The 24,654-nt window shown below is 39.1% G+C and overlaps 1 protein-coding gene across 1 annotated transcript; it reads right to left on the bottom strand.

The window, feature by feature from the left end:
- Positions 1–1,453: 1,453 nt before the first annotated feature.
- Positions 1,454–16,968, bottom strand: LOC108434972 (neutral cholesterol ester hydrolase 1). The gene is made up of 5 exons (XM_017710453.2): positions 16,764–16,968; positions 11,183–11,411; positions 9,789–9,858; positions 7,829–8,000; positions 1,454–5,438 (listed from the first exon to the last, which is right to left on the bottom strand). The coding sequence occupies exons 1-5, from the start codon at positions 16,902–16,904 to the stop codon at positions 4,815–4,817; spliced, it is 1,236 nt and encodes a 411-aa protein (XP_017565942.1). The 5' UTR covers positions 16,905–16,968; the 3' UTR covers positions 1,454–4,814.
- Between the last annotated feature and the right edge of the window lie 7,686 nt (positions 16,969–24,654).

Below are 24,654 nucleotides of genomic sequence, written 5' to 3'. Positions count from 1 at the left end.
GCTTACGAAACGCTGTCCAACAAATGACTCCAGACTCTGGGCTGAACCTAAACTTAAGGTTCACTTTTCTCTTGTTTCGTTCTTAACAATAAACATGTTCTTTAAAAAAACCCACAAAAATGATTAAATTATTTGTATCTTAGCAAGTACTGTTTGACCCCTGACACATTTGGCAGGTCCTACACAGCATTAAGTTTGTTTTTCACCACTGAACCACTTATGTTAAGGGGAACTCCACCAATGTTTCAAGATTTCTGCATAGTTATATCATGTAAACAAAGTTATTCAATGTGGTTTGGTGTGAAATGCTTTGTTCTACAAAAATGAGTCAGAATCGTTCACAGTGGTGGTGATAGGAACCAGATGTCTGGCTGTTAAAGCTCGCTCACAGAAAATTATTACATGAAATGCTTACAAATACCCTGCCTGATCCCTGAGACATTTTCTGATAGTTCTGAGATCATATTTTGGCCAAAAATGTATTTTTACAACCCATTCGTGGTGGAAAGGTACAGGGAGAAACCCCGTACCCAAAGAAAACCACCACTATATCTTTAATAACATCACATATAAATAGGACACTCATAGCAAAAAAGCTGCTCTTATGAAGCACTAAAAGTTACTAGAGTGTCAATAGCACCCTCTTGTGGAGAATCTACAATCTGCTCAACACGAGTGAGTTTAAAGTCAAGTCCATGTAGTGATTTGCATGTAAAAAACTCACAAAACACTCATCATTTTTGGGTTAGGGATGTGCAGTTTGACTTGATATCTTGATATCAGTCTTGATATTTGAATTTCTGTATATTTGAATATTCAAGTATAAATTGGTATCTGGTTGACCGAGGAGAATGAAAAAAAAAACAATGCAACAAAAAGAAAAAAATTGATTTTGGCTGAGATTAATGAAGCTTACAGACTTGTAGGTGACAGCACTGGTGTTGCACTAAATTTTAGCATGAGCTGCAGAAGAATACATTTCTGCTTCCATTTAGACTAAGACTGAAGTGTTTATGCTCACTGTACTCAATAATCTGATGAACATCTCTGTTTACATGCTCACTACAAGAAATCAGATCCAAAATGACGTGCATGCATAGAGAACCACTTAGTGTAGAAGTTACCCAGACAACGAGCATCACATGATAAATCATGTGAGCATGTGCTAAATTTCCTTATCTATCTATCTATCTATCTATCTATCTATCTATCTATCTATCTATCTATCTATCTATCTATCCATCCATCCATCCATCCATCCATCCATCCATCCATCCATCCATCCATCCATCCATCCATCTATCTATCTATCTATCTATCTATCTATCTATGAGTCCAGTCAGTGAGATGAGCAGCAGTGAGCAGTGCTTCTGTTTTTAACTGCTTTAAAATTACGTCAGACTCAGGAAAACGTCCTTCGCATGTCCTTATTAAAGAAGGAGCGAGAGGAAGACGTCGTGCTCTGAGACACATAAACTGGACGTCCGTCCCACCGCCGTATTTTTAAAGATCAGAGCATAAACTTTCTTTCCTCTGCAGACCAGTTTCTGCTCCGCCTTGTTGAACGTTATAAATGGCACTATGATGCGACGCACATGCAGAACAGACTAAACTTTCAGATAGGGAATGTAATCGGATACAGGTGTTTACACAGATATTATTCTTCTATTTAACAGATTATTTACGGCCTTACCCACCTTGTTCAATCGGGTAGAAATTGTATTCCTGAATGGCTTCAATCCAATTAGACTATTCCAAATGAGGTGTTTATATGAACATACTCTATTCCAATTGAGCTATTAGTTGGACAATTCATGGATTAACAGGCTGCATGTAAACGTGGCTAGTGATCTGTATATTTTCCCCATCTTCCTGCTGGCACCTCAAACGATTACTTGAGTACCTGTGCAAAACCTTTTGTTGGATAGAAAATAACATGGTTATGTTTGTGTTGTGGACATTATAATGTCTGGTTTTTTGTCACTAACATTGTAAAGACATACATCAGTACATTTCTCCACATCAAACCATTCTCAATGACTTTGTTTACATTTCAACCACTGAATTATGCAGAAGTGTTGAAAAATCTGCAGAATTCCCCTTTAACCTTCTTTATGCAGTGTTTTTCAAGTATATCAGACTCAATAAACAACAGTGTTTTAGCCCTGTACAAGTCAGCATACACATATAGTATAAAATATTCTCATATTTTGGGAGTCATAAAAATCTCTGGAATAGTTACAATTAAAATTTAACTAAAGATTATACATAAAGTATAGACCACAATAAAATATATTATATATGATGTGTTTCATAGAGTTATACAATTTTAAAGCTTTCTGTGTACCAGTCTGTCAGACTGCATTCCCCAGAGCCACAGCACTTTTCACCTGATTAACTCATCAAGGCCTGACAGTGAGCTGCTGAGATGATTTAGGTGTGTTAACCCCTTAAACCCTTAATGACCCATCAGCAGTCACTCATTTCCATTTCCATTTTCCACTGCTGATGGGTCACTAACTACACAGATTATGTTAATTCACAGCAGTTACTGAACAATAAGCCTCAGGATTAGTGACTGAATAATACGATGAATTTACTGGGACACTCCAGTCATTTTCAGCCTCATGTCCATCTGCAGTGCACAGATAATAATTCTGACATTTCCCTGAACTGAAAAAAGACCAGAAATTCTGCTTACTATAAATCTGCATGAGTAGCTATCAGAGACAAGACTAGTTGAGGTCGTGACTAGTTGTGACCAGTGTAGTGGTGTGGATGCTCCTTCCTGTTGTGCATAAATACCAAATAAGCGAGAGAAAGTAATCAGGGCTGTTTTTACATGTGAAATGAAAGCTGGACACACCTATATAACAGCTTGGGTGTCTCACTGCTGATATGATGGTTGAAGTTTCGATTTTGTGTTGCTTAGTCATGAATTTACATTTACTCGCAGATTCATTTGGCTTCTTTTGTAAGGAATTGAAATTGAAAATATTGTCTGTGGTAATTGAAACAGATGCACCAGACAGAGATCAGGCTGAAAAACAGGAATATTCCTTTCAAGTCTTAAAGCAGGGCAAACGCTAAACCCTGCGGTGCTGCCGCCCTCCAGGAATGCAGTCCGGCACGTGTTCTATGGTAGAGCTTTAGTGGCACCAGTCCTGCCAGTGCATGTTTAACTACAGTAAGAACTCTCTAAGCATTGTCGGAGCTCACGATTTTGCATTGTCATGTTGCATTGCTGTATCCTAAAGAGGTATTACAAGCATTTCAGACTCAGCTAATAAAATATTTTGTAGATTTTACCTGTTGCATGACCATTGGAGCAGTCACGCAAATGCTCTACTGCAGTGGTTACCAACACCAGTCCTGGAGTGCCCACTTTTCCTTTTCCCAGCAGACCTGCTGCAACTAATTAGCTAGTTAGCAAGCCCCTGCTGAGATGAAGTGGATGTGTTCTGATGCCTTCATGACTAAGACGGAACTGGGAAGCTGTAAAAGTATGAAAAATCCACTAAACTACTACTTAACTAGTAATTTCCGCTCTGTAAGTGGGAACTTCAGAAGAGTTCCAACGTCTCTGAGTTGGTGGCGCTCAGTACAGCACAATACGAACAAGATAGTTTTAAGCTTTTTATCAGTTTCTCAGGTTTCTATTTGTATATGATATGCTTTAAAGTCTGTGTAAATCAGTAATACATGTATTCTGAATTTACTACATCACAGAAAAAACATGCTATTAACCACCCAGACTAATTTAAATCATTAAAAAAATTGCCAAGTATATAAAATTACGATTCAACTTCATGAAAATTATTACTACGACCTCAAAAAAGGATGCTAGCAGTTTTATTTGAGCCTCTAGAGGCCTTTATTTCTTCATTTTATGCCAGGCTTAAGATAATGCAGAAGTATTAACCTGTAGCCTGTTAGCCCTGTTCCATAAACGGATATTCTGGCTAACCTATTGCCTGGACACAAAACATGCTCACCTCACATGGTGTTTGAGTCAGATGGGCTTGGCTACTCAAGTACTGCATAGCTGAAAGCCATAACGGCAGCCAGGGCTCATGGTGTGAAATGTAGCCACTGGGCCACTGAACTAGCTCATGTAGCACAAAGGGGCTAGGGTCGGCCAGCTGGCTGATAGCACCCTTAGCTTAGCCAAGGTTAATGAGGCTAGTACAGTTGCGGACTCTATGCAAGGTCCTCCATTTCCCAGTAAAATGTAGCCATAGAGAACTGACCTAGTTTGAGCACAGCCCAAAGGGTCTCCAGGAAGGTAGACTGTCCGACAAAGTAGTGCTGTAGCTTACCTAAAGCGAGCGAGTTCTGTAGCAGAGGACCAGCTGTCCTGCAAACTATGGCATCCTAGGAAAGCTGCATTTGCGGGATCAAGGTATAGCTAGCCAGCAAACTGTAGGCTGGGACAGGAGTAGTAACTCACAATCGAATTAAATATAAAGTGGGAAGCTTTAAATATGACACTTCCAAATTCCCAGTTATCATGAATGTCGCATCAGAGCAGGGAAAACACTGGACAGGACAGTGGTTCTCCAGGTCCCAAGGACTAGTTTTGGTAACCATTGCTTTACTGGTGACCTGCAGATTCTACAGGAGCCTTCATGTTCTACAGAAACCTGAAGGCTCTGCAGGAGCCTACAGGTTCCTCAGGAGCCTGCAGATTCTACAGGAGCCTACAGGTTCCACTAGAGCCCACAGGTTCTAAAGGAGCCTGTGGGTTTTATGGACACTCACAGGTTGCACAGTACACTACAGGTTCTTCTAGAGCCTGCAGGTTCTACAGGAGCTTAGAGGTTCTGCTGTAACCAGTGGATGTAGTTCCTCATACTCTGCATCCCCACTGTGAAACGTGCAGGCCAGAAGCCAAAGACCATGCAACCGTGGAAACCCTCTGCATAATGATCACTGGTGACGGCCACTCCGGCCTCCTCCAGGCGGCGTGCGTACATGAGGCCGTCGTCCCGCAGTACGTCATGCTCACAGGTCATGATGTAGGCTGGCGGGACCAGCTTTAGAACCTCTCTCTCGGCCAACAAAGGAGCTGCCCGAACGTCCAGCAGGCCAGGCAGCTGTTCTAGGAGCCCAGGGGTGCCAAGACAAGGAGCCACCGGCTTATAGTGCTTCTGGAAGGCAGGTGCTAAGAGGTTGGTCCAGTTCATCTTAGCCTTAGCTGCCACCACTGCTTCCTGGCCCTGATTCACGGCTGTGTGGTTGTTAGCCAGCAGGGAAGGAACAAGCTTCAGGTCCCCATTCAGGTACTCGAGCCAAAAGCGGGCCATGAGGGGGCGGTAGAGGATGGGTACGTTGCCATTCTGCTGGTAAGAAGGTGTGTTGAAGTCCAGGGCCTGGAGCACAGGGTAGATAAGGGCCTGTACCTTGAACTTGGTAGAGACGCTGTTGTCCAAGGCCAGCTGAGTCAATAAACAAATCACACTGTGTCAATAAAAATGATATCATATTACAATATTGCATATTTTCAATTAGCATTTGCCAATTTGTCTTGGGTTATAAATCCGGCTCGACCCTTTCCTACACAGCAGTGCTCTTTCGCCCCTCCCTAAAAGCCCAAACTCTTTCACTCTCAGCCAGGCAGTGGCTTGTTTAGTTCAGCTCGAGTCAAGATGAAAGCGTGTCTGTGGTCAAAAAGCAACGTAAAATCAATTCAGCTGTTTGGAAACATTTTTTAAAGAAATCCAACGAACAACAATAAGGCCTGCGCATGGTTTATTACACGGTGGGGTCTGCATATCAAGGCACTACGACCAATTAGTTTAATTACTTCATATTTGATTATCACCCGTTAAAAAGGTTAAAAAAGTTTAATAAATGCACAAAGTTTCCAAAGTCAGTGAGGAGTCGTGTTAAGCAATCCTTATCTCAAAAGTGGAGAAGGGTCTAGCTGCAGACATGGACTCTGCAGCCTGACATGCACAGCCGGCCTATTAATGACATCACCGCTGCTCTGTCATGACAGCACTGCTGGGCAACAAGAGATACACTGAACACATATTAACACTGTCACACTGAAATTAAGGTAATTTCATACGTAAATTTTCAAAATAAAATGGACCACGACGACAAGACATGAATGTCGGGCGTACTCGCAGGAAAAAACAAACAGGCTACAGCTGAAACTCATGAAAGCCATGCTGAAGACGATTAGAACTATTAGGAAAAAAACGGATGGTTTTGTTTCCTAACGGGAATTGGCTTAATGGTTGCCATTAGAGACCATTAGGAAACAAACAAACGTATCTGGAATCAGTCCAAAACACCTGATTTGAATCCTTTACACTGCGAGGAAAACACCATTAGCGAAAACTACCAGGAACCGACATTCACTTTTACTAAGTTCTAAGACTTTTTTCAACAGGGAGGTGCATTGAATGTAACTCTCTAGCCGTTTTAAGTGATGATATCACCAAGCAGCAGCAGCCAAAAGTTAACGTGCTGTTTAGCTGCTTCTGGCATTATGGCAGAGTGCATGTGCACATGACGTCACTGGGGCTGAGAGTGCGTCTGTCTGAGAGTGCCTGTCTACAGCCAGACTCTACAGCACAATATTGATAATAAATAATATGATTTTTGCTATAATCGAGCAGCCCTACTGTTTGCAAGTCTTTTTTCTGTTGAAAATAAATAAATGTTTTAAAAAATCTCCCTTTTCTGTCAGCGTATAAACAATTGCAGTCACATCAGCATCAAAGAAATTAAATTGCGCACAGTCAGTATTTACTATCAGTCCTGGTGAATGGAAGCTTCATTATAATAAGGGCCTTATAGTTTTTTGCGCATTGAGATGGAAACTCCTAGAAACGCATAGGCAGTCAGGCTCAAGCGCTAAAGAGCAGCGACCACCATTCAATTTATTATAAAGTACGGTTGCATCTGTTTAGCTACCGTGACACTTTTTAATGCCAATATAGAGTTTGTGACACTGCAGAATATTAGTAAATCTGCCCACTAGGCATCTAAAAAAATGATGTGTGACGACATCCGGCCAGTGAGTTTTGATTTGATTAAAAACATTAGAATAATTATAATAAATACATATAAACAAACAACACAATAATCATGATTTTATAGGTGTGTGTTAGCTTAACCATTAAGCTATATAGTGTTTTCACTGTTCACTTAAGGGGAATTCCACCAACTTTTAAAAATTTCTACATAGATCATTGAGATGTGAACAAGGCTATTCTGAGTGGTTTTATGTGAAGTAGATCATTGTAGGGAAACTTTTGTAAGGAGATTAAGATTTTGTTTACAGTGGTGGTGAGAGGTACCAGGGGTCGCCATGCCTACAACACAAATATAACAGTGAAGTCTTCTATGTAATGTTGATGATGGTAAAATAGTGGAAGATCTGAAACAAAGTTTTCTTTGGGAATATTTTGCCTTGTATCACCCTACAAGTATCTCTACCTTGAGTGTCTTTAAAAAAAATATATTTTAGACTCAAAAACTTGTCAGGCAGCATATCTGTAACCATATAATGACTTTCTGTGAGGGAGCTTTTAGAGGTGGATGCCTGGTTCCTATCACCACCACTGTGAACAATTCTGAGTTTCTTCAGTTTCACACCAAACCACCCTGACTTTGTATACATCTCAACCATCTAATTATGCAGACAGTTTGATAAATTGGTGGAGTTCCCCTTTAACGATGAGACAAATAGATTTTTTGGCTGCCTAAGATTTTTCACAGTACTGTGTATATATATATATATAAGCATGGTTTCGCCTTACGCTCCCTGAGGGTGAACAGCTGCAGGGCTTTCTTACTGATCTGATCTCAGTACCTGTTGAGCCACAGCAGCAGCCAGGTTCCCTCCGGCGCTGTCACCCGACACAGCCACCCTCTCCGGGTCCACAGAGAACAGCGCCAGCACCTCCGCTGTCAGGATGTGCCTGCAGGCCCGCAGAGCATCATTATACGGCTCCGGGAAATGAACTTCAGGGGCAAGTCTGTAACTGGAAATGCAGGAGTCACCACTCTTCAGCATACGCACATAAGATTACAGAGCAAAGTCTTCTGTATTAATATTTCCTGCATTTTAGAGAAATCCTGAAGTTGAAACAGTACTGAATTATAAAGTGACCAAAAAACCTCTGGCCCTCTAATAAAATAAATTGTATTTATTTTATTAATAACAATAATACATGATTTATCAGTGCTGTTGTATTTATTTACTTCAGTACAGTATGTGATCTAACAAAGTTGATCATTTGTAGACTGTTATTTTGTGTCACACATGCGAATAGGAGTGCATCAGCTTATATTGTTACTTTAATTAAACCAATTATTAATACATAGCGATCTGAGTTTTGTTCTGAACGTGTTCGCATGCCTGCTGAGAAACCATCACACCGCATCCAGTAACAAAGGCAGCGCTGCTTCTTTTACTCACTGGTTGTGTTTACATGCAAAGATTTTTGGCAAAAAGATTTAATCCATTCTGAATATAGATGAAGACTGAGGTGTTTATACTCACTCTACTCTACAATCTGATGGAAAATCTCTGTTTACATGCTCACTACAAGTAATCCGATCCAAAATTACATTACATTACCAGCATTTGGCTGACGCTCTTATCCAGAGCGACTTACAATTTGATCATTTTACACAAATGGCCTAACTGCATGTCTTTTGGACTGTGGGAGGAAACCGGAGAACCCGGAGGAAACCCACGCAGACACGGGGAGAACATGCAAACTCCACACAGAGAGGACCCCGGTCGCCCAGCCGGGGAATCGAACCCAGGCCCTCCTTGCTGTGAGGCGACAGCGCTACCCACCACGCCACCGTGCCGATGTGCATGCGTAGAGAAGAGCTTAGTGTAGATGTTACCATGACAACCAGCATCATGCAAGTCCAGTCAGAGTGAGATGAGCAGCAGTGAGCAGTGCTTGTGTTTTTAATTACTTTAAAATGATGACTCAGGAAAACGTCCTTCACATGTCCTTATTAAAGAAGGCCGAGAGGAAGACGTCGTGTTCTGAGACACATAAGCTGGACGTCCGTCCCACCGCCGTCTTTTAAATATCAGAGCATAAACTTCGTCTCCTCTGCAGACCAGTTTCTGCTTCGCCATGTTGAACGTTATAAACTTTCACGACGCGCATGCAGAACGGACTTAAACTTTCTGATAGGGAATGTAATCGGATACAGGCATTTACACAGATATTATTCTTCTATTTAACGGATTATTTACAGGACTACCCACCTTGTTTGATTGGATTTGATTGATTGCCCTTAATTGAACTAGTCTATTATTCTTGCGATGTTTAAATGAATGTATTCTATTCTGATTAAGCTGTTAGTCAGATTATTATCAGGCTGCATGTAAACGTGGCTACTGATAGGAAACATAGTCACATGCAGCTCCAATTCCACATGATAGATGCTGATAGAGTTCACTACAGCAGATGAGGACGGGCATGCAGGCTGTTACTCTGGTGGCAGATTTTAGTGATTTCAAAAGGTCAACGCCAACAATATGAAAGGTATCAGTGGTGGAAAGTCAGGTTTGCTAAAATTAATCACATAAAAATCTTTTATTTTTACATTTGAGTCTCTTCAGTTATTCACATTTACATGCTTATTATATCCCAAGACTTCAATAACTACATAGAAAACAGTGCAAACTGGATGAGTCATTCTTAAGTTACAGGATTCAGGAGTAAAAGTCTGGACCCACCAGCAGATCCCGGCTTTTAAGGGGTTAAAGAAGCTCCCATTTAACTTAAAGTAATACTTACTCCACAGATATAATGACTGCATCCAAATCCTCAGCCATCCTCCTGCACAAGAGGTCATAGGATCGCATTCCTGGGTGGAATGAAGGTGGGGGGAAGCACGGAGTGCAACAAAAAATTAACGAGTTTACAAATACTGGAGGTGAGTATATGGCGTAAAATTAAGACTACCCTCATGAAGGTTTTAAATGGTTTAAAATGAATTTATTAACGTTTTTAATTATGTTCTATACACATGATGATAATTAATAAACAGCCATAATATATAACAAAGACTAAATTGATCTGTCATATATGGACATGAATATCTGATTAAGTAGTTCAATGCTGACTGAAGACAAAGTGACATAAACAACCAGAGAGGTTTAACAGTGGGCTCATGATTTGGCAAGAAACAGGTCACTGTTGCACTTTTTACTGGTGTGACAACTGTTTCTTAATGTTTTTAGGACCTAATTACTAAGCGTTCATAAACTAACTCTAACGCGGGCCCCAGAATGCTTTCTAAAACTCTAAGCCACATTTAAGCACAGAAGTACATAAGTTTGTTTGATTTATTATGAAAAACAAAGTCATGCACAGTCATGAAACTCTGCCTTGGAATTTCTACCATTGTTTAGGGCTTCTAGGGCTTGTATATTTACCCACACCTACTGCTGCGCTCTCTAATGACTCGAGGAGCATTTCTGTGACATTTTCAAGTCTGGCCGCTTGAGGGAGTTTGTGAACAGCCAAGTATGCCGAGTGCTGCGGTACACATGAGCTGTAAACACCCCTGAACTTTCCCTCACATCTTTCATTACCCTGGAGAAACGACAACGAATCTGTATGTGTGTGTGTGTATATATATATATATATATATATATATATATATATATATATAAAACAGCCCAGTATAATCAAGTGATGGTGAATTTCATGATGCACTCAACTGTGTTCTTTATGATTAATATGATTAATAAACTCTAAACAGATTATCAGTAACACATCAACAGCATGTCACTGAAGTAGCAGTAGTGAAGCATCTAAATACACTGATGTAAATATCTTGTACATGTTCTGTTGATTCTGTTGATAACCCAAAACACTAACCCTGACCGTCACCTTCGCCCTAATTCTATCAATGACCTTAACCTCAACCCAAAACCTAATCCTAACCCTCACCCTCATTCTAACAATGACCTTTTCTCAACCCAAATCCTAATCCTAACCCTCACTCTGGCCCTAATCCTAATCCTAACTCTCACTCTGGCCCTAATCCTAATCCTAACTCTCATGTGTTTTTGATGTTACTGAGACTCTATTGAGTGTTTGTTTCACTCAAAAAGGACACTCAAAATAAAGTGTCACCAATTTCTAAATTAAAATTCTAAGCAAAAACAAATACGTCCACTCACGTCCACTTCCCAGGGCCCACCCTCCTCCGTGGAAATAGACCACCCCTCGTTTCAGGCGTCTCGGGCCGGGTAAAGTGGACTCAAACACCCGGGCCTGCACCCCCTCAAAGGAAGTATCAGTCACCCGCACGGACTCGCTGGACTGCGGCCCCCGAACCTCGACAAGTGTCACCATGTAGTTCAGGACACGGGTGTTGTGAGCCAGACCGAGATCCTGGGCCAAATTACACTGCAAGACAAGAATGAGCAGATGCTAAACACATCGGGCCATTTCACAAGATACATACACAAGATCTCCACACCAATGATAATATTACATCAACACAATTATTGCCAAATATAAACAGAAATGAAAGGCAAAAAAAGAAAGGTGTGGGTGTGACAGTGTCACTTTACTATTGTGGTGGCAAATTTGATACAAATCAGTGCTTTCAGAACAAAAATAGTAACTTTACAGGAGAAGGAAAAAACCTACTTCAGTGTTAATGCAAGTCAATGGAACCAGACTTTTTTGCAAGTCATTTTGCGCCGTTTCTTTTGGTCCGTTCATCATGAAATTTACGCACAATGTAAGGATCAACATGCATTTTCAAATCCTGCAAAAATCTGAAAAACGGCAAAAACGAAGATACGAGGTTTTATTCCGAAAGCAGAGAAATGTTGATAGTAATTCAAATACAAAACATACTCGGTTACCCTGAACAATATCGGTAAAGTTTGAAAGACTGTCTTCCACTGCCACTAACCGAGAACCTGTCCTTCTTTTGAGATATCTATACCATTTAAAATATGCATTGTATATCCATCCATCCATCCATCCATCCATCATCTTCCGCTTCTCCGGGGTTCGGGTCGCGGGGGCAGCATCCTAAGCAATGAAGCCCAGACCTCCCTTTCCCCAGCCACTTCCACCAGCTCTCCAAGGGGGATTCCGAGGCGCTTCCAGCCCAGCTGGGTGATATAGTCACGCCAGCGTGTCCTGGGTCTTCCCCGGGGTCTCCTCCCCGGTGGACTCGCCTATGACACCTCCCGAGGGAGGCGTCCAGGAGGCATCCTAACCAGATGCCCGAACCACCTCAGCTGGCTCCTCTCGACGTGAAGAAGCAGCGGCTCTGCTCCGAGTCCCTCCCGGATGACTGAACTTCTCACCCTATCTCTAAGGGAGAGTCCAGCCACCCTGCGGAGGAAACTCATTTCGGCCGCTTGATTCGCGATCTTGTTCTTTCGGTCATTACCCAAAGCTCATGACCATAGGTGAGGGTGGGAACGTAGATCGACCAGTAAATCGAGAGCCTTGCCTTATGGCTCAGCTCTTTCTTTACCACAACAGACCGGTAAAGAGCCCGCATCACTGCTGACCCAGCACCAATCCGCCTGTCAATCTCCCGCTCCCTTGTACCATCACTCGTGAACAAGACCCCGAGATACTTGAACTCCTCCACTTGAGGCAAGAGCTCATCCCCGACCCAGCATTATAATTATAACATACATATAACAACATAATTATAAACATTCTATATCCTACACACTTAAAAAGATGGTTCAAAAAGGGTTCTTCAGTAAAGCCAATGCTTCTATATAGAACCATGAGTTCTATATAGAACCATTTCATGCTTAAATGGCTCTTTGCATGGAGGTATGGCTCCTCAGATTGATGGACAAAGTGTTATATATGGTTTCATATAGAACCCATTTGAAAACTGCTCTATATAGCACTAAAAAGGTTTCTTCTATTGCTACAAGCTCCATATCGATTCCCTATTTGGTGCTATATAGAACCCTTTCCAAAAGGTTCTATATAAAACCATATACAGCACATTCTCCATCAATATCACCCAGCAAAAAACCGTTGGCATATTTTATGAGTGGTCACGGTTCTACATAAAATCACTGTCTTTACTGAAGAACCCTTGGAGAACCATATTTTTAAGAGTGTACTTTATAATTGATATATTTTTATAAAGACATTTGATATTCTTCTGAAAGTACTGGTAAAAAAAGATGTATTATTTAAATAAAGTATGTGTTATGTAAAGTTCTATAATAAATAACTATATTAAATATATATTGTATAATTTAATAAATAACTATTTTTTTATAGATTTTAGATGACTTTAACATAGAGTAGACAATGTTTTTATGTTTTTACAGTTTAAACTAAAAAAACAAGAATAAAAGTTATTGTTTCATGTAAAAATATCACGGCAGCATCTGTGAAGTCGCTGCAGTGGCAGGCTGTCTTTCATGCTCTACATACTGAGATTTTTCTTTTCCTTTGTGCTGAACTTCATGCAGGGAACGCTCTGTTTCTGCTGCTTGTTCTGGAGAGCAACAGGCCCGTTTCTAATGTTAAGCAACATTAAGAAAATGAAGTGTGTCAAAGTGACAGCGGAGACTGCGAGAGACGTATTGTGTGAGGGTTGAATGTGACAAACGGATCTGGTTTATTTTAAAAATGAAATGTTTTAGAGCGCCGGGTGGAGCTCTGCACACACAAATGACACTAAACTGGACATGGCAAACTCACAGACACTTATGATGAGTAAAAAAAAAGGAAGATGGCACAGCATCACGGCAGATCCAGGCCATCTGCAGCACAGCTGTGTTACATCATGCTTCACGTTTCCAACATCAGACTCCATAAATTAAACCTCTACACACAGACCACAGCTGTACTACACTCACAGAGAGCGCACAACTCAGCCGCCTTCACTGAACCACATCAGGACAGCGGCGGACACCACTGACCGTGACAGCACTGACGCAATTTACTCACTGTTCAGAAACATATTCCCACTAACTGCACGTCTCCGAGCTGGTCTTTCTTCCTCTGAGATATCGATACAAGAAGGAAGATTTATTTAAAGACAGTTTTGTTTTAACCCCACTGAGAAGATTAAAAAAAAAAAAAAAAAAAAATATATATATATATATATATATGATAATATAAAATATAACATATCATACTTATATATCACTGCTGTCGGAATACGTTTACGTTGTATGACCTGGAAAAAATTCTGGTTTCACTGACATGTAACTGTAAAGTTAGTATTTTAGAGATACAAGGTTGTACATATATATATATATATATATATATATATATCGACCATATCATGTTATTATGTTAGATATTGTAGTATTCATATACATACACATTCATGCATGACATATTCATATACATATACATACATACATATATATATATATATATATATATATATATATATATATATATACACACACACACCACACACACACACACACACACACACACACCTTGACACATTAAAGTGAAAAACAAACAGGTAAACGTGATAAGTGGGGTGTAAAACGGCCCAGTCGTTCATGAAGTGCAGAGCATTTCGCTCCTCACTGCAGTTTCCTCTCTGAGGGAATGTCTGCTGTCCTAGAAACACAATTCCAATTGCGCAAAAGCCCGAGTTGCAGCACCGGTTCCTAGTTTTAGGAATTTCTGGCAATGATCTGGAATTTTTTTACAATTCCATATTACAAACACAGCAGAACAAAAAAGACATTCCTTCTGTTAATATTAAAGCCCTGCACTGAGTAGCATAGCCTATATGGCTTTAGGTACAACTTCATATACTGATCTGATTTATTATTATTATTATCATTATTATTTAAATTGATCTCAATCTTAATTATATTTTACTTTGTTAAGGAGTGGACATATGTATTTCCCTGTCAATTGAACAGTGTTGATATAAATATGTATGTTTAATTCTTCACAGATGTAACTGGAGCTGTTGTTTATATAAAACTTAGGCTGAAAAAAAATCTCCAACCCTAAAAAAACTAAACAAAATAGGATTCCAGCGTTGGTGACCTGAACTGATAAAGGACTCGGTAACCAACAGGGCTACTATCCTCATAAATGTTATAAAAACTACAATAACTAAATGAATATAATATTATATGGTTACGATGTGATATTTATCATATGTGATAAATCATAATGTTAAATACTGACACTGAATAAAATGTTACCACCACAATTACTACCGAAGGAAGGAAACTTAACAGCAGCTGATTTGATGTAACACATTTTACTCAATTCAAAGCATTTTCCTGTATGAAATTCTGGATTCTGAATATATGATATCTGATATATATGATATAACAGCGCATAAGGATGCGTCTCATTTCCAGTTTGTCACACATGAACACATCCGTGATAAACTGTATATGCCAATTTATTTGAAATTGGCAATTTTCCAAACATGGGCTGTATAGTATTTAGGCCAATTAACGTATATAATCATATACACGCAACACATATATTTAACACTATATGATAGAAAGGTTCATTCACACACAGACAACATATATTACTCATATATGCAAGCTTTACAATGAACATAACAGCTTCATAACTAAACTCTAAAAGCTGAAATAATAAACTCTTAAAACATTAAGTAATGAAAATATTGTCCCCCTGCACATTTAAATAATGTAATAATAAATAAAACTGTGATTAAAATGATGTTGGCATGTATGTATAAACCATAGATTATGCATATATTTCCAGTATTTGATTAATAAATATATATACACAACATATATTGAAATATATGCCTAATTGTTTATGGTATATGTGCATACACAGCCATCGGATTTCAGACCTATGGATTTGGGATTTTCCTGTCTAAGGTGCTAGAATGAGATAATTAAGCATTGAGCACAGCTTAATAATGCTTGATCTTGTTCCCATGCCCTACTAAGTTGTGACCGTGGCATAATTATCTCGTTCCCACTACTTACTCAGTCGTGGCCTTGACTTCATCTCGTTCCCAAACATTATTAAGTGGTGGCCATGCATTAAGATCTCATTCCCATGCCTTATTACATCATGGCCCACAACTTATTACTTTGTGACCACGACTTAACAATCTCATTCCCATGACTTACGACATCGTGGCCACCACTTATTTATCTCATTCCCATGCCTTATTAAGTTGTGAACATGCATTAAGATCTAGTTCTGACACTTTATTAAGTCATGGCCATGACTTAATTATCTCGTTCCCATGACTAAGTTTCCTTACTAAGATCTCGTTCCCACACGTTAATACGGCATGGTGAATAATATTTTTATGTATACAGAACGTCATCAGCGTTATCAACAAACATATGTGAACAAATGAAGTTATGGCCACAACTTAGTAAGGCATGGGAACAAGATAATTAAGCTTTGAGCTCCGCCTGATCTCATTCCCAAGTCCACTAAGTCGTGGCCATGACTTCACTATCTTGTCCCCACGTCTGAGTAAGTCGTGACCACACATGAAGATCTCACGAAGTCGACCATGCATTAGGATCTCGTTCCCACGTGAAATACGGCGTGGCCACGCATTATTTTTATTTAAACAAGATGTCATCAGGGGGCTCCGTCTGAACAAACATATCTGTTTAAGAAATGTATTTTAACAGTAAATAAACAAAACATTTTCCATATATACTCTTACTCGTGTATGACTCTCATCTGCCTCCTGCCACAGAAACAGTGAAAATGAGCCCAAACTCCCCAACATGACCCTCGGTACTCGCTCTGACTCACCACATGCATCATCGCCCTGAACACCGCGTCCAGCAGCATGAGCTTCCACGGCTCGGCCACAGCGCTGGGCAGCGGCAGGTAGATGTAATAGGACGTGGCCGCTGCCAGCAGGACCGCGCCGAGCACAGCTGACCTCATCATCACCTCCACCACGAGCAGCCTGAAGGCGCAGAGCCCCTCCGAGCGCTGCCCCTCATTCCCAGCTACGCTTTACTGCCGTGCTGCTGCTCAGATGACAGGGATTATGAAATTGCGGGACATTTTCAAAATAAAAGTCCCACTGACTTTTCTTAGGTCATCGTCCCAACTGCAGAACTGCTATACAGCCATATACGTGCAGATATCTTTAAGAGTCAGGCAGATATTTCAGAATGTATGTACATATACGTTATATGTATATGTGTAAGTGTCATAAATGTGTAATATATGGATCATACCTATACAACCCAGTTTCCAAAAAAACGTTGGGACGCTGTTCAAAATGTAAATAAGAACCGAATGCAATGATGTGCAAACCATTTAAACCCTGTACGTAACTGAAAATAGCATATTAAATGTTCAAACTGAATTTTTATTGTTTTTTGAAAAATACATGTCCTTTTTTAATTTGATGCTGGCAGCACATTTCAAAAAAGCTGGGACAGGGACAAAAACAAAGAGTGGTAAAGTTGTGTAATGTTAAAAATAATAATAAAAAAAAACCTGGTGAAACATCTCACAAATAATTAGATTAATTGACAATAGGTCAGTAGCACAGCTGGGTATTAGAAGAGCATCTCAGAGAGTCTTTCAGAAGTAAAGATGGGGAGGGGTTCACCACTCTGTGAAAGACTGCACCATCAAATAGTGCAAAAAATAATGTTTTTCAATGGAAAATGGCAAAGAATTGGGAGGATTTCATCGTCTTCAGTACATAATATCATTAAAAGTTTAAGAGAATCTGGAGAAATCAGAAAAAACAGAAAAAACAATACTGGATGGTCATGATCTTTGGGCCCTCAGGTGGCAATGCATTAAAAACAGACACAATTATATAGTGGAAATCACTGCAGGGGCTCAAGAACACTTCTGAAAACCTTTGTCTGTGAAATTAGTTTGTCACTGCATCTACCACGTAAAGAAGAAACCTTATATAAACGGGGTCCAGAAACGCTGCCGCCTTCTCTGGGCCCAAGCTCATTTAAGATGGACTGAGAAGAAGTGAAAACATGTCCTGTGGAAACAAGGTTGTATGTCTGATGCAGTGCTGCTTAAAAGTGTGAACTCTTTCTCATAAATGTGAGCTAAAATCTTCATTTACCCCATAACAAAAGATAAGAAAACCCAATAAAACAAACAGCATTAAGAATTTCGAGTTTTTCGTCAATTTATTGAAGTGATCCAGTATGAAAAGTCTTTGTTGGCAAAAGGATGTGAACCTCAAGAGCCATCAGTTTGGTGTAAGTGCTAATTCGGGTCAGAAGGTTCAATCGATTAGATGGCAAGCAGAGTCTTCACCATCATAGTCTGGTCTTTACCACATATATTAGTGCTTGCCATGTTTTGAACTAAATAAAATTGTGATCACATTTTAGGTAAAATTTTTGTAGTGATTCTTAAAATGATAAAAGGTCCGCCAACTTTCAAGCAATGTGAACACATAGAAACACAACACATGGATTGTTTACCTTATATAATATCTTTCTATGTTAAATTATTGAATGTCACAAATTAGCTTATTTCATGTTTGAATGATTCTAATGCTTTGCTTACACTGTGCATGTTTTTAGAGATTTGTTATGTAACTGTTATACTCATTTTTACTTTATTTGGAAGTATGCTCAAGATACATAACACATAAACCCGAAGCTTGCAGATATGAGTAAGATACACCGTCCATGTATGAAAAATATTCTTTCTTCTTCATTGTTAAATACACATGATACACATAGACGTTTGAATACTGAAATACATATTTGTCAAAATATATGTGTATCTATGCATATATGAAGGTGAAATATTGGACATATATGCATAATACGCTGATCAGGCGTTACATTATGACCACCTCCTTGTTTCTATGCATCTATGCTGTTCTTCAGTGGTCAGGACCCCCATGGACCCTCACAAAGCAGGTATTATTTGGGTGGTGGATCATTCTCAGCACTGCAGTGACACTGACATGGGGGTTGTGTGTTAGTGTGTGTTGCGCTGGTCTGAGTGGATCAGACACAGCAGTGCTGCTGGAGTTTTTAATCACCTCAGTGTCGCTGCTGGACTGAGAATAGTCCACCAACCAAAAATATCCAGCCAACAGTGTCCAAATAGTACCTGCTCTGTGAGGGTCCATGGGGGTCCTAACCACTGAAGAACAGGGTAAAAGGGGGTAACAGAGTATCAGAGAAACAGATGGACTACAGTCTGTAACTGTAGAACTACAAAGTGCAGCCATACAGTAAGTGGAGCTGATAAAGTGGACAATGAGCGGAGAAACAAGGAGGTGGTCAGAATGTTATGATCGGAGTATCTGAGTGTATATATATATATATATATATATATATATATATATATATATATATATATATATATACACATACATATAAAATGTGAATGTATGAATATATATATATATATATATATATATATATATATATATATATATATATATATATATATATATATATATATATAAAGTATAGTAGCTGTAGAAGTTTAATAAAAGACCCTGAAACCAACATAAGGGTTGTGAAAGACGCTGTAGTGTTCAGTTTAAAGCGCTGTTTGAATCCTCAGTTTAACACCGGGAGCTGTGGTGACAGAGGGGAGTCAGCAGGGGACGCTGCTCTCCTCCTAATGAAACCCACCCAGGCTGGGGTTGATTAGAACAGCTTGATTGGACAGCTTGAAACTATTGAGATCTGATCTTTTGAGAATAAAGTAAAAAAGAGGGTTTATGTTACTGTGAGGGGGAAAGAACTGCGTCAGTTTGAGGTATTAATAAAGGGATTTATTTATATGTTTGTCATTTTTGGCAATAGTCTTTCAGTTTAAAAATATATATCAGTAGTCACTAAATCAAGCACCATTCTGTGTCTCTCTTTATGGTTTTATAACCAATAAAACACAAATAAACACAATAAAACATCAAGTAAAACACTAATTCTGCTTATTTTAAAAGCTGTGTTATTTTAAAGGGCCCATAGCCCACCTTTTGTGTATTATTTATACTTGACATTTGTACCATTTTAAGTACTAAATAGAGCATCAAATCACTTTTACTCGATCATTTTCCAACTTCTCTTTAACCATTAGAACTAAATGGACTGTTTTTGGTTATTATGCCTTAAAGACTGATGTATGGAAATAACACGGGTTCTCATTGGCTGTCCTACATCGTGTCTTATTAACAAAGCAGTTCAGGCTCCTACAACTACATTGAGAATGAGCAGCACTGAACTGCCGTGGTCTGAATAGGTGGATATATCGCTGTTATCAGAAGAAAACCTCATATCTCTGAAATGGTAACGTTACAGGAGAAGGAAAACACCTACTTTACTTGTAATGTAAGTCAATGGAACCAGAGGCTTTTCCAAATCATTTTGGACCGTTTCTGTTGTTCCATTGGTCATGAAATTTATACACAATGTACAACAATTATATAGGACAACAGGTATTTTCAAATGATCTCAAAAACTGAAAAACAACAAAAATGGAGATAAGAGGTTTTCTGCTGACAGCAGCAAAATGTAAGTGAGTTGTTTTTTGTGACATCACAAAAGCAACAATTTCTACTTTCTATATGGGTGGAATGAATGGCATGTCTTCAAAATGAAACGTGTTTTCATAACATTGAACTCTTATTTCGTAAAAGGGGTAAAAATTCTTTTTAAATGATATGGGCCCTTTAATATTTCATGGACTGCATTCGTTGGAGGTAAATTTTCAACAAATGATTGAGATGCACTAGGATTTTTTTCCTTTTTGCTCAAGGGCTCCTCCTCGAACTGCGGCCATGCACATCTGTGTAGACATGACGCCTAAATGCAGCTGCATGGAAAGTAGGGCAGACACCACAAATGTTTGTGTGTGTGTGTGTGTGTGTGTGTGTGTGTGTGTGTGTGTGTGTGTGTGTGTGTGTGTGTGTGTGTATCTGTGAGGGTTTCCACTCCAGGCCCGGAGCGTGAGGGACGTGAGCTGTCTTGTCTGCTTTCGTCTCAAGACCTGCCTTTAAATCACCTCTGTTTTTCCACATGTCTGATTGATGGATAAGACCAGGGAGAGCGGATTAATACTTGATGACGGAAACCGTGAGCGGTCAGCCTGAGCTGTTCCTTCACAGGACTCAATAGCCTTCAATCAGAAGAGTCAGGAGTGCATTAAAAGGCCTTACAGTGCTTACATATTGTTAAATACATGAAGTGAAAACAAATCCATGTGCTGAGTCGAGAGGCGGACACTGTAGAGAATAATTACTGTTGGGAAAAACAAACAGAAATGTGGCCTGTGCAAAAGTAATTTATTATTAAAAAGCATTTATTATTTTACATTCTACTTTTTTTCGTATGTTAAAGGGAAATGCTGCTTCTCTTCCAAACAGTTCTGTGTAATTGTAACATGGAGCAAGGAGGCGGACGAATATGCGGAGATAAGCGACTTTTAATAAGGGCAAATCCAGGGTCGTGGTCATGACACGGAGAGATCGAAAGTCTGACATGACGAACAGAAACACAGAATCCAAACAGGGCCAAAACGTAAAACTTCAAACAGTACAAGCATCAACAAAAAAAAGACCTGCAACAACACAGGGCTAAATACAAGAAAGCTAACAAGGGATAACAGGACTCAGGGGAAAACACAGGTGGGAATAATCAGGGGCGGAGTCACAAAACAAGGGGCCAGACAGGTGATCAAAACAAAAAGCATGTGGACTAGACCAAAACAACACAAACACATGGACAGGACTGAGAGGGGCCTATCGTGACAGTAATTCAATGGCTGCAATGTAAACAAAGTCATTCAGAGTGGTTTGGTGTGAAATTGCAGAAAGTGCTTATTGTTTATTTCAGTCCTCATTTAAATGAATTACTTTAATAGGAAAGACAAAAAAATATATTTATAATATATATATATATATATATATATATATAATATATAATATCTATCTATCTATCTATATATATATATACATACAGTACCGTGCAAAGTCTTAGGCACCCAAGACACATTCTCAAAATCTATTTATTTGTGTAGTTTGTGTTTATTTGTCTCATGATAGGCTCCTCCCAGTCCTCCATGTGCTTTCTGTTTCTGGTCGTCCACGTGTCTCTTTGTTTTGATTCTTTGATGTCCTGTCCCCTTGTTTTGCTACTCCGCCCCTGATTGTTTCCACCTGTTTCCCACCTGTCCCTCGTCATCCCTGTGACATATAAGCCCCGTGTTTGCCCTGGTCTGTGTTGGTCTTGGTTTGACTGTGTTTGATGTGCTGATTGTATTGTATGTATTGTTTGTGCTGTTTGGAATTCAGTGTTTTGTGTCATTTTCATTTTCATTTTCAGTGATTTGCCCAGAATAAATCTTGCTTATCTCAGAGCATGCGTCCGCCTCATCGCTCCACGTTACAATTTGCTGAGAAAAGTGTTAATATTTGAATAAACAAAGTTTATAGAATGTTAATTAAAAATGATTATACACACACACACACGTATATATATGATAATTAGTGATTTTCTGGATGTTGGTGTGTTTGTTTACCCATCTCCAAGCCTCTCCTCGAGGAAGCCCAGTATTATATGTAGTTAAAAAGCAGCTCCTGGTTTGAATCAGTGCTTCAGTAAATTGAGCTCATGATGTAATTGATGATATTAACGAGTCTCTGTGGCGGCTGTGAAGGTGTCATAGAAAAATATGGATGCAAGAAATTCTTGTTACTTTTTATTGTTTTTATGTTTATTTGAATTATGAATATGAATTTATTCTAATGTATATTGTGATAAGCTCACTGCTGAGGTACATTGTTAAAAATGTGCTTAGATGAACCTATACATGTCTTACATGTGATGCTAATGATGGTAAAATAGTGGTAAAGCTGAAAAAATATGATTTTTTTGGGGACTATTTTGCCTCACAATACCCTGCGTATGCCCCTTTGCCATGAGAGGATTTTAAGGAGAGGAGTTTATAAATCTATAATAAGACAATGTATCAGTCATCAGGCTGAGTATTCATAACCATTCCAAACCACTTTCTGTGATGCAGCTTTTAGAGGTGGACGTCTGGTTCCTATCACCACCACTGTGAACAGCTCTGACTGTGTAAGTCTCTCTAGAACAGAGTGTTTCACACCAAACCGCTCTGAATGCCTCTGTTCACATCTCAACCATTTCATTTATGGAGACATACAGAACAATCTGTGAACTTTCCCTTTAAACTCAGCAAGTAAACAGAAATGGGCACTAAAACTTGCAGAGGAAGGGCAGATTTACATGTGTTGTCTGTAGAGGATTTACTTCATTTCTTTTAGAAAATCAACAAAACATGTAATTTGACTGAGAATCCATCCAAATGTTTTCATATGACTGCATATGGGTCAGCAGCTTTCCCAGTAGGCCACTAAGCAAAAAGCAACATTCTTTTGTTCTTACCTATAACTCGGTTAAAGGCCCTTATACAGCACTTTTACTCCCAGCAGCACTTCTGTGTCTGATCTACTCAGACCAGCACAACACACACTAACACACCACCACCCTTTCACTGTAGTGCTGAGAATGATCCACTACCCAAGTAGTACCTGCTCTGTGAGGGTCCATGGGGGTCCTGACCACTGAAGAACAGGGTAACAGAGTATCAGAGAAACAGATGGACTACAGTCTGTAACTGTAGAACTACAGAGTGCAGCTATACAGTAAGTGGAGCTGATAAGATGGACAATGAGCGGAGAAACAAGGAGGTGGTCAGAATGTTATGCCTGACCAGTGTGTATGTAAATGTTTTGGTCTTCATGGCATCACAAAAACCTTGACTTCAAAAAGACGATGCAGCTTCACTCCTGTGTGTGGACTGTGTTTGCAGGTGAGTGAACAATGTTGACATACGTGGCAAAAAATGATACCCTGTCAAGTACAATGACCTTAAATATGGTCAATAAATCTAATATTTCTCCTGGTGACATTGTTATAAGATTCATTTAAGATTATTTACCTAATATCTAGAAGTGATTTTATTGAGTAAACTTCTCTCATCTATCTATCTATCTATCTATCTATCTGTCTGTCTGTCTGTCTGTCTGTCTATCTATCTATCTATCTATCTATCTATCTATCTATCTATCTATCTATGTATCTGTCTGTCTGCCTGTCTATCTATCTATCTATCTATCTATCTATCTATCTATCTATCTATCTACTGTATATCAACTACATTTAAGATCATTTCACTTCAATTTACCATTTGTATTGCTTCAAACTACTCTTTTATTTTTACATTTTTTTTATGATGATGTAAAGCGTCCTTGGGTTTGTGAAAGGTGCTATATAAATTGAACTTATTATTATTATTATTATTAAAAGGTAAATGTAGATTTATGTTTTTTTTTCAATAATTTGGGCCCTTTAAAGACAAAAGGTGATCTCTTATTAAGTCAGTCTGAGAAATGTTGCCCTGCTTATGGATACTGTTTGTTCTGAATGGCAGATGTTATTTAGTCTTTTGCCGTCACACTAAACAAAACTCAATCAGTCAAAAATAATATTTAAACTCTATTCAAATTTACCCTCAGTGAATTTGTTCCCTTACTGGGCTCTCTTACAATAAGCGCCTGATGGACACTCATATATATGCCATATTATCACATTATGTTTCATTATACTCATTTATAAGTACATCGCACAAGTATGAGAGCACCCTCCATTTATTC

This window comes from Pygocentrus nattereri, chromosome 24 (genome assembly GCF_015220715.1).
Source record: "Pygocentrus nattereri isolate fPygNat1 chromosome 24, fPygNat1.pri, whole genome shotgun sequence".
Lineage (NCBI taxonomy): Eukaryota > Metazoa > Chordata > Actinopteri > Characiformes > Serrasalmidae > Pygocentrus > Pygocentrus nattereri.
Note: the sequence above shows the minus strand (reverse complement) of the source record. Positions and strands in the feature narration are given on the sequence as shown.

Coding starts and splice junctions, on each gene's coding strand:
- LOC108434972 (XM_017710453.2), bottom strand. CDS start 16,904: ATGATGAGGTCAGCTGTGCTCGGCGCGGTCCTGCTGGCAGCGGCCACG. Junction 8,001..9,788: donor GCAGTCATTATATCTGTGGA/GTAAGTATTACT, acceptor CTGCATTTCCAG/TTACAGACTTGCCCCTGAAG. Junction 5,439..7,828: donor CTGCTGCTGTGGCTCAACAG/GTACTGAGATCA, acceptor TTATTGACTCAG/CTGGCCTTGGACAACAGCGT.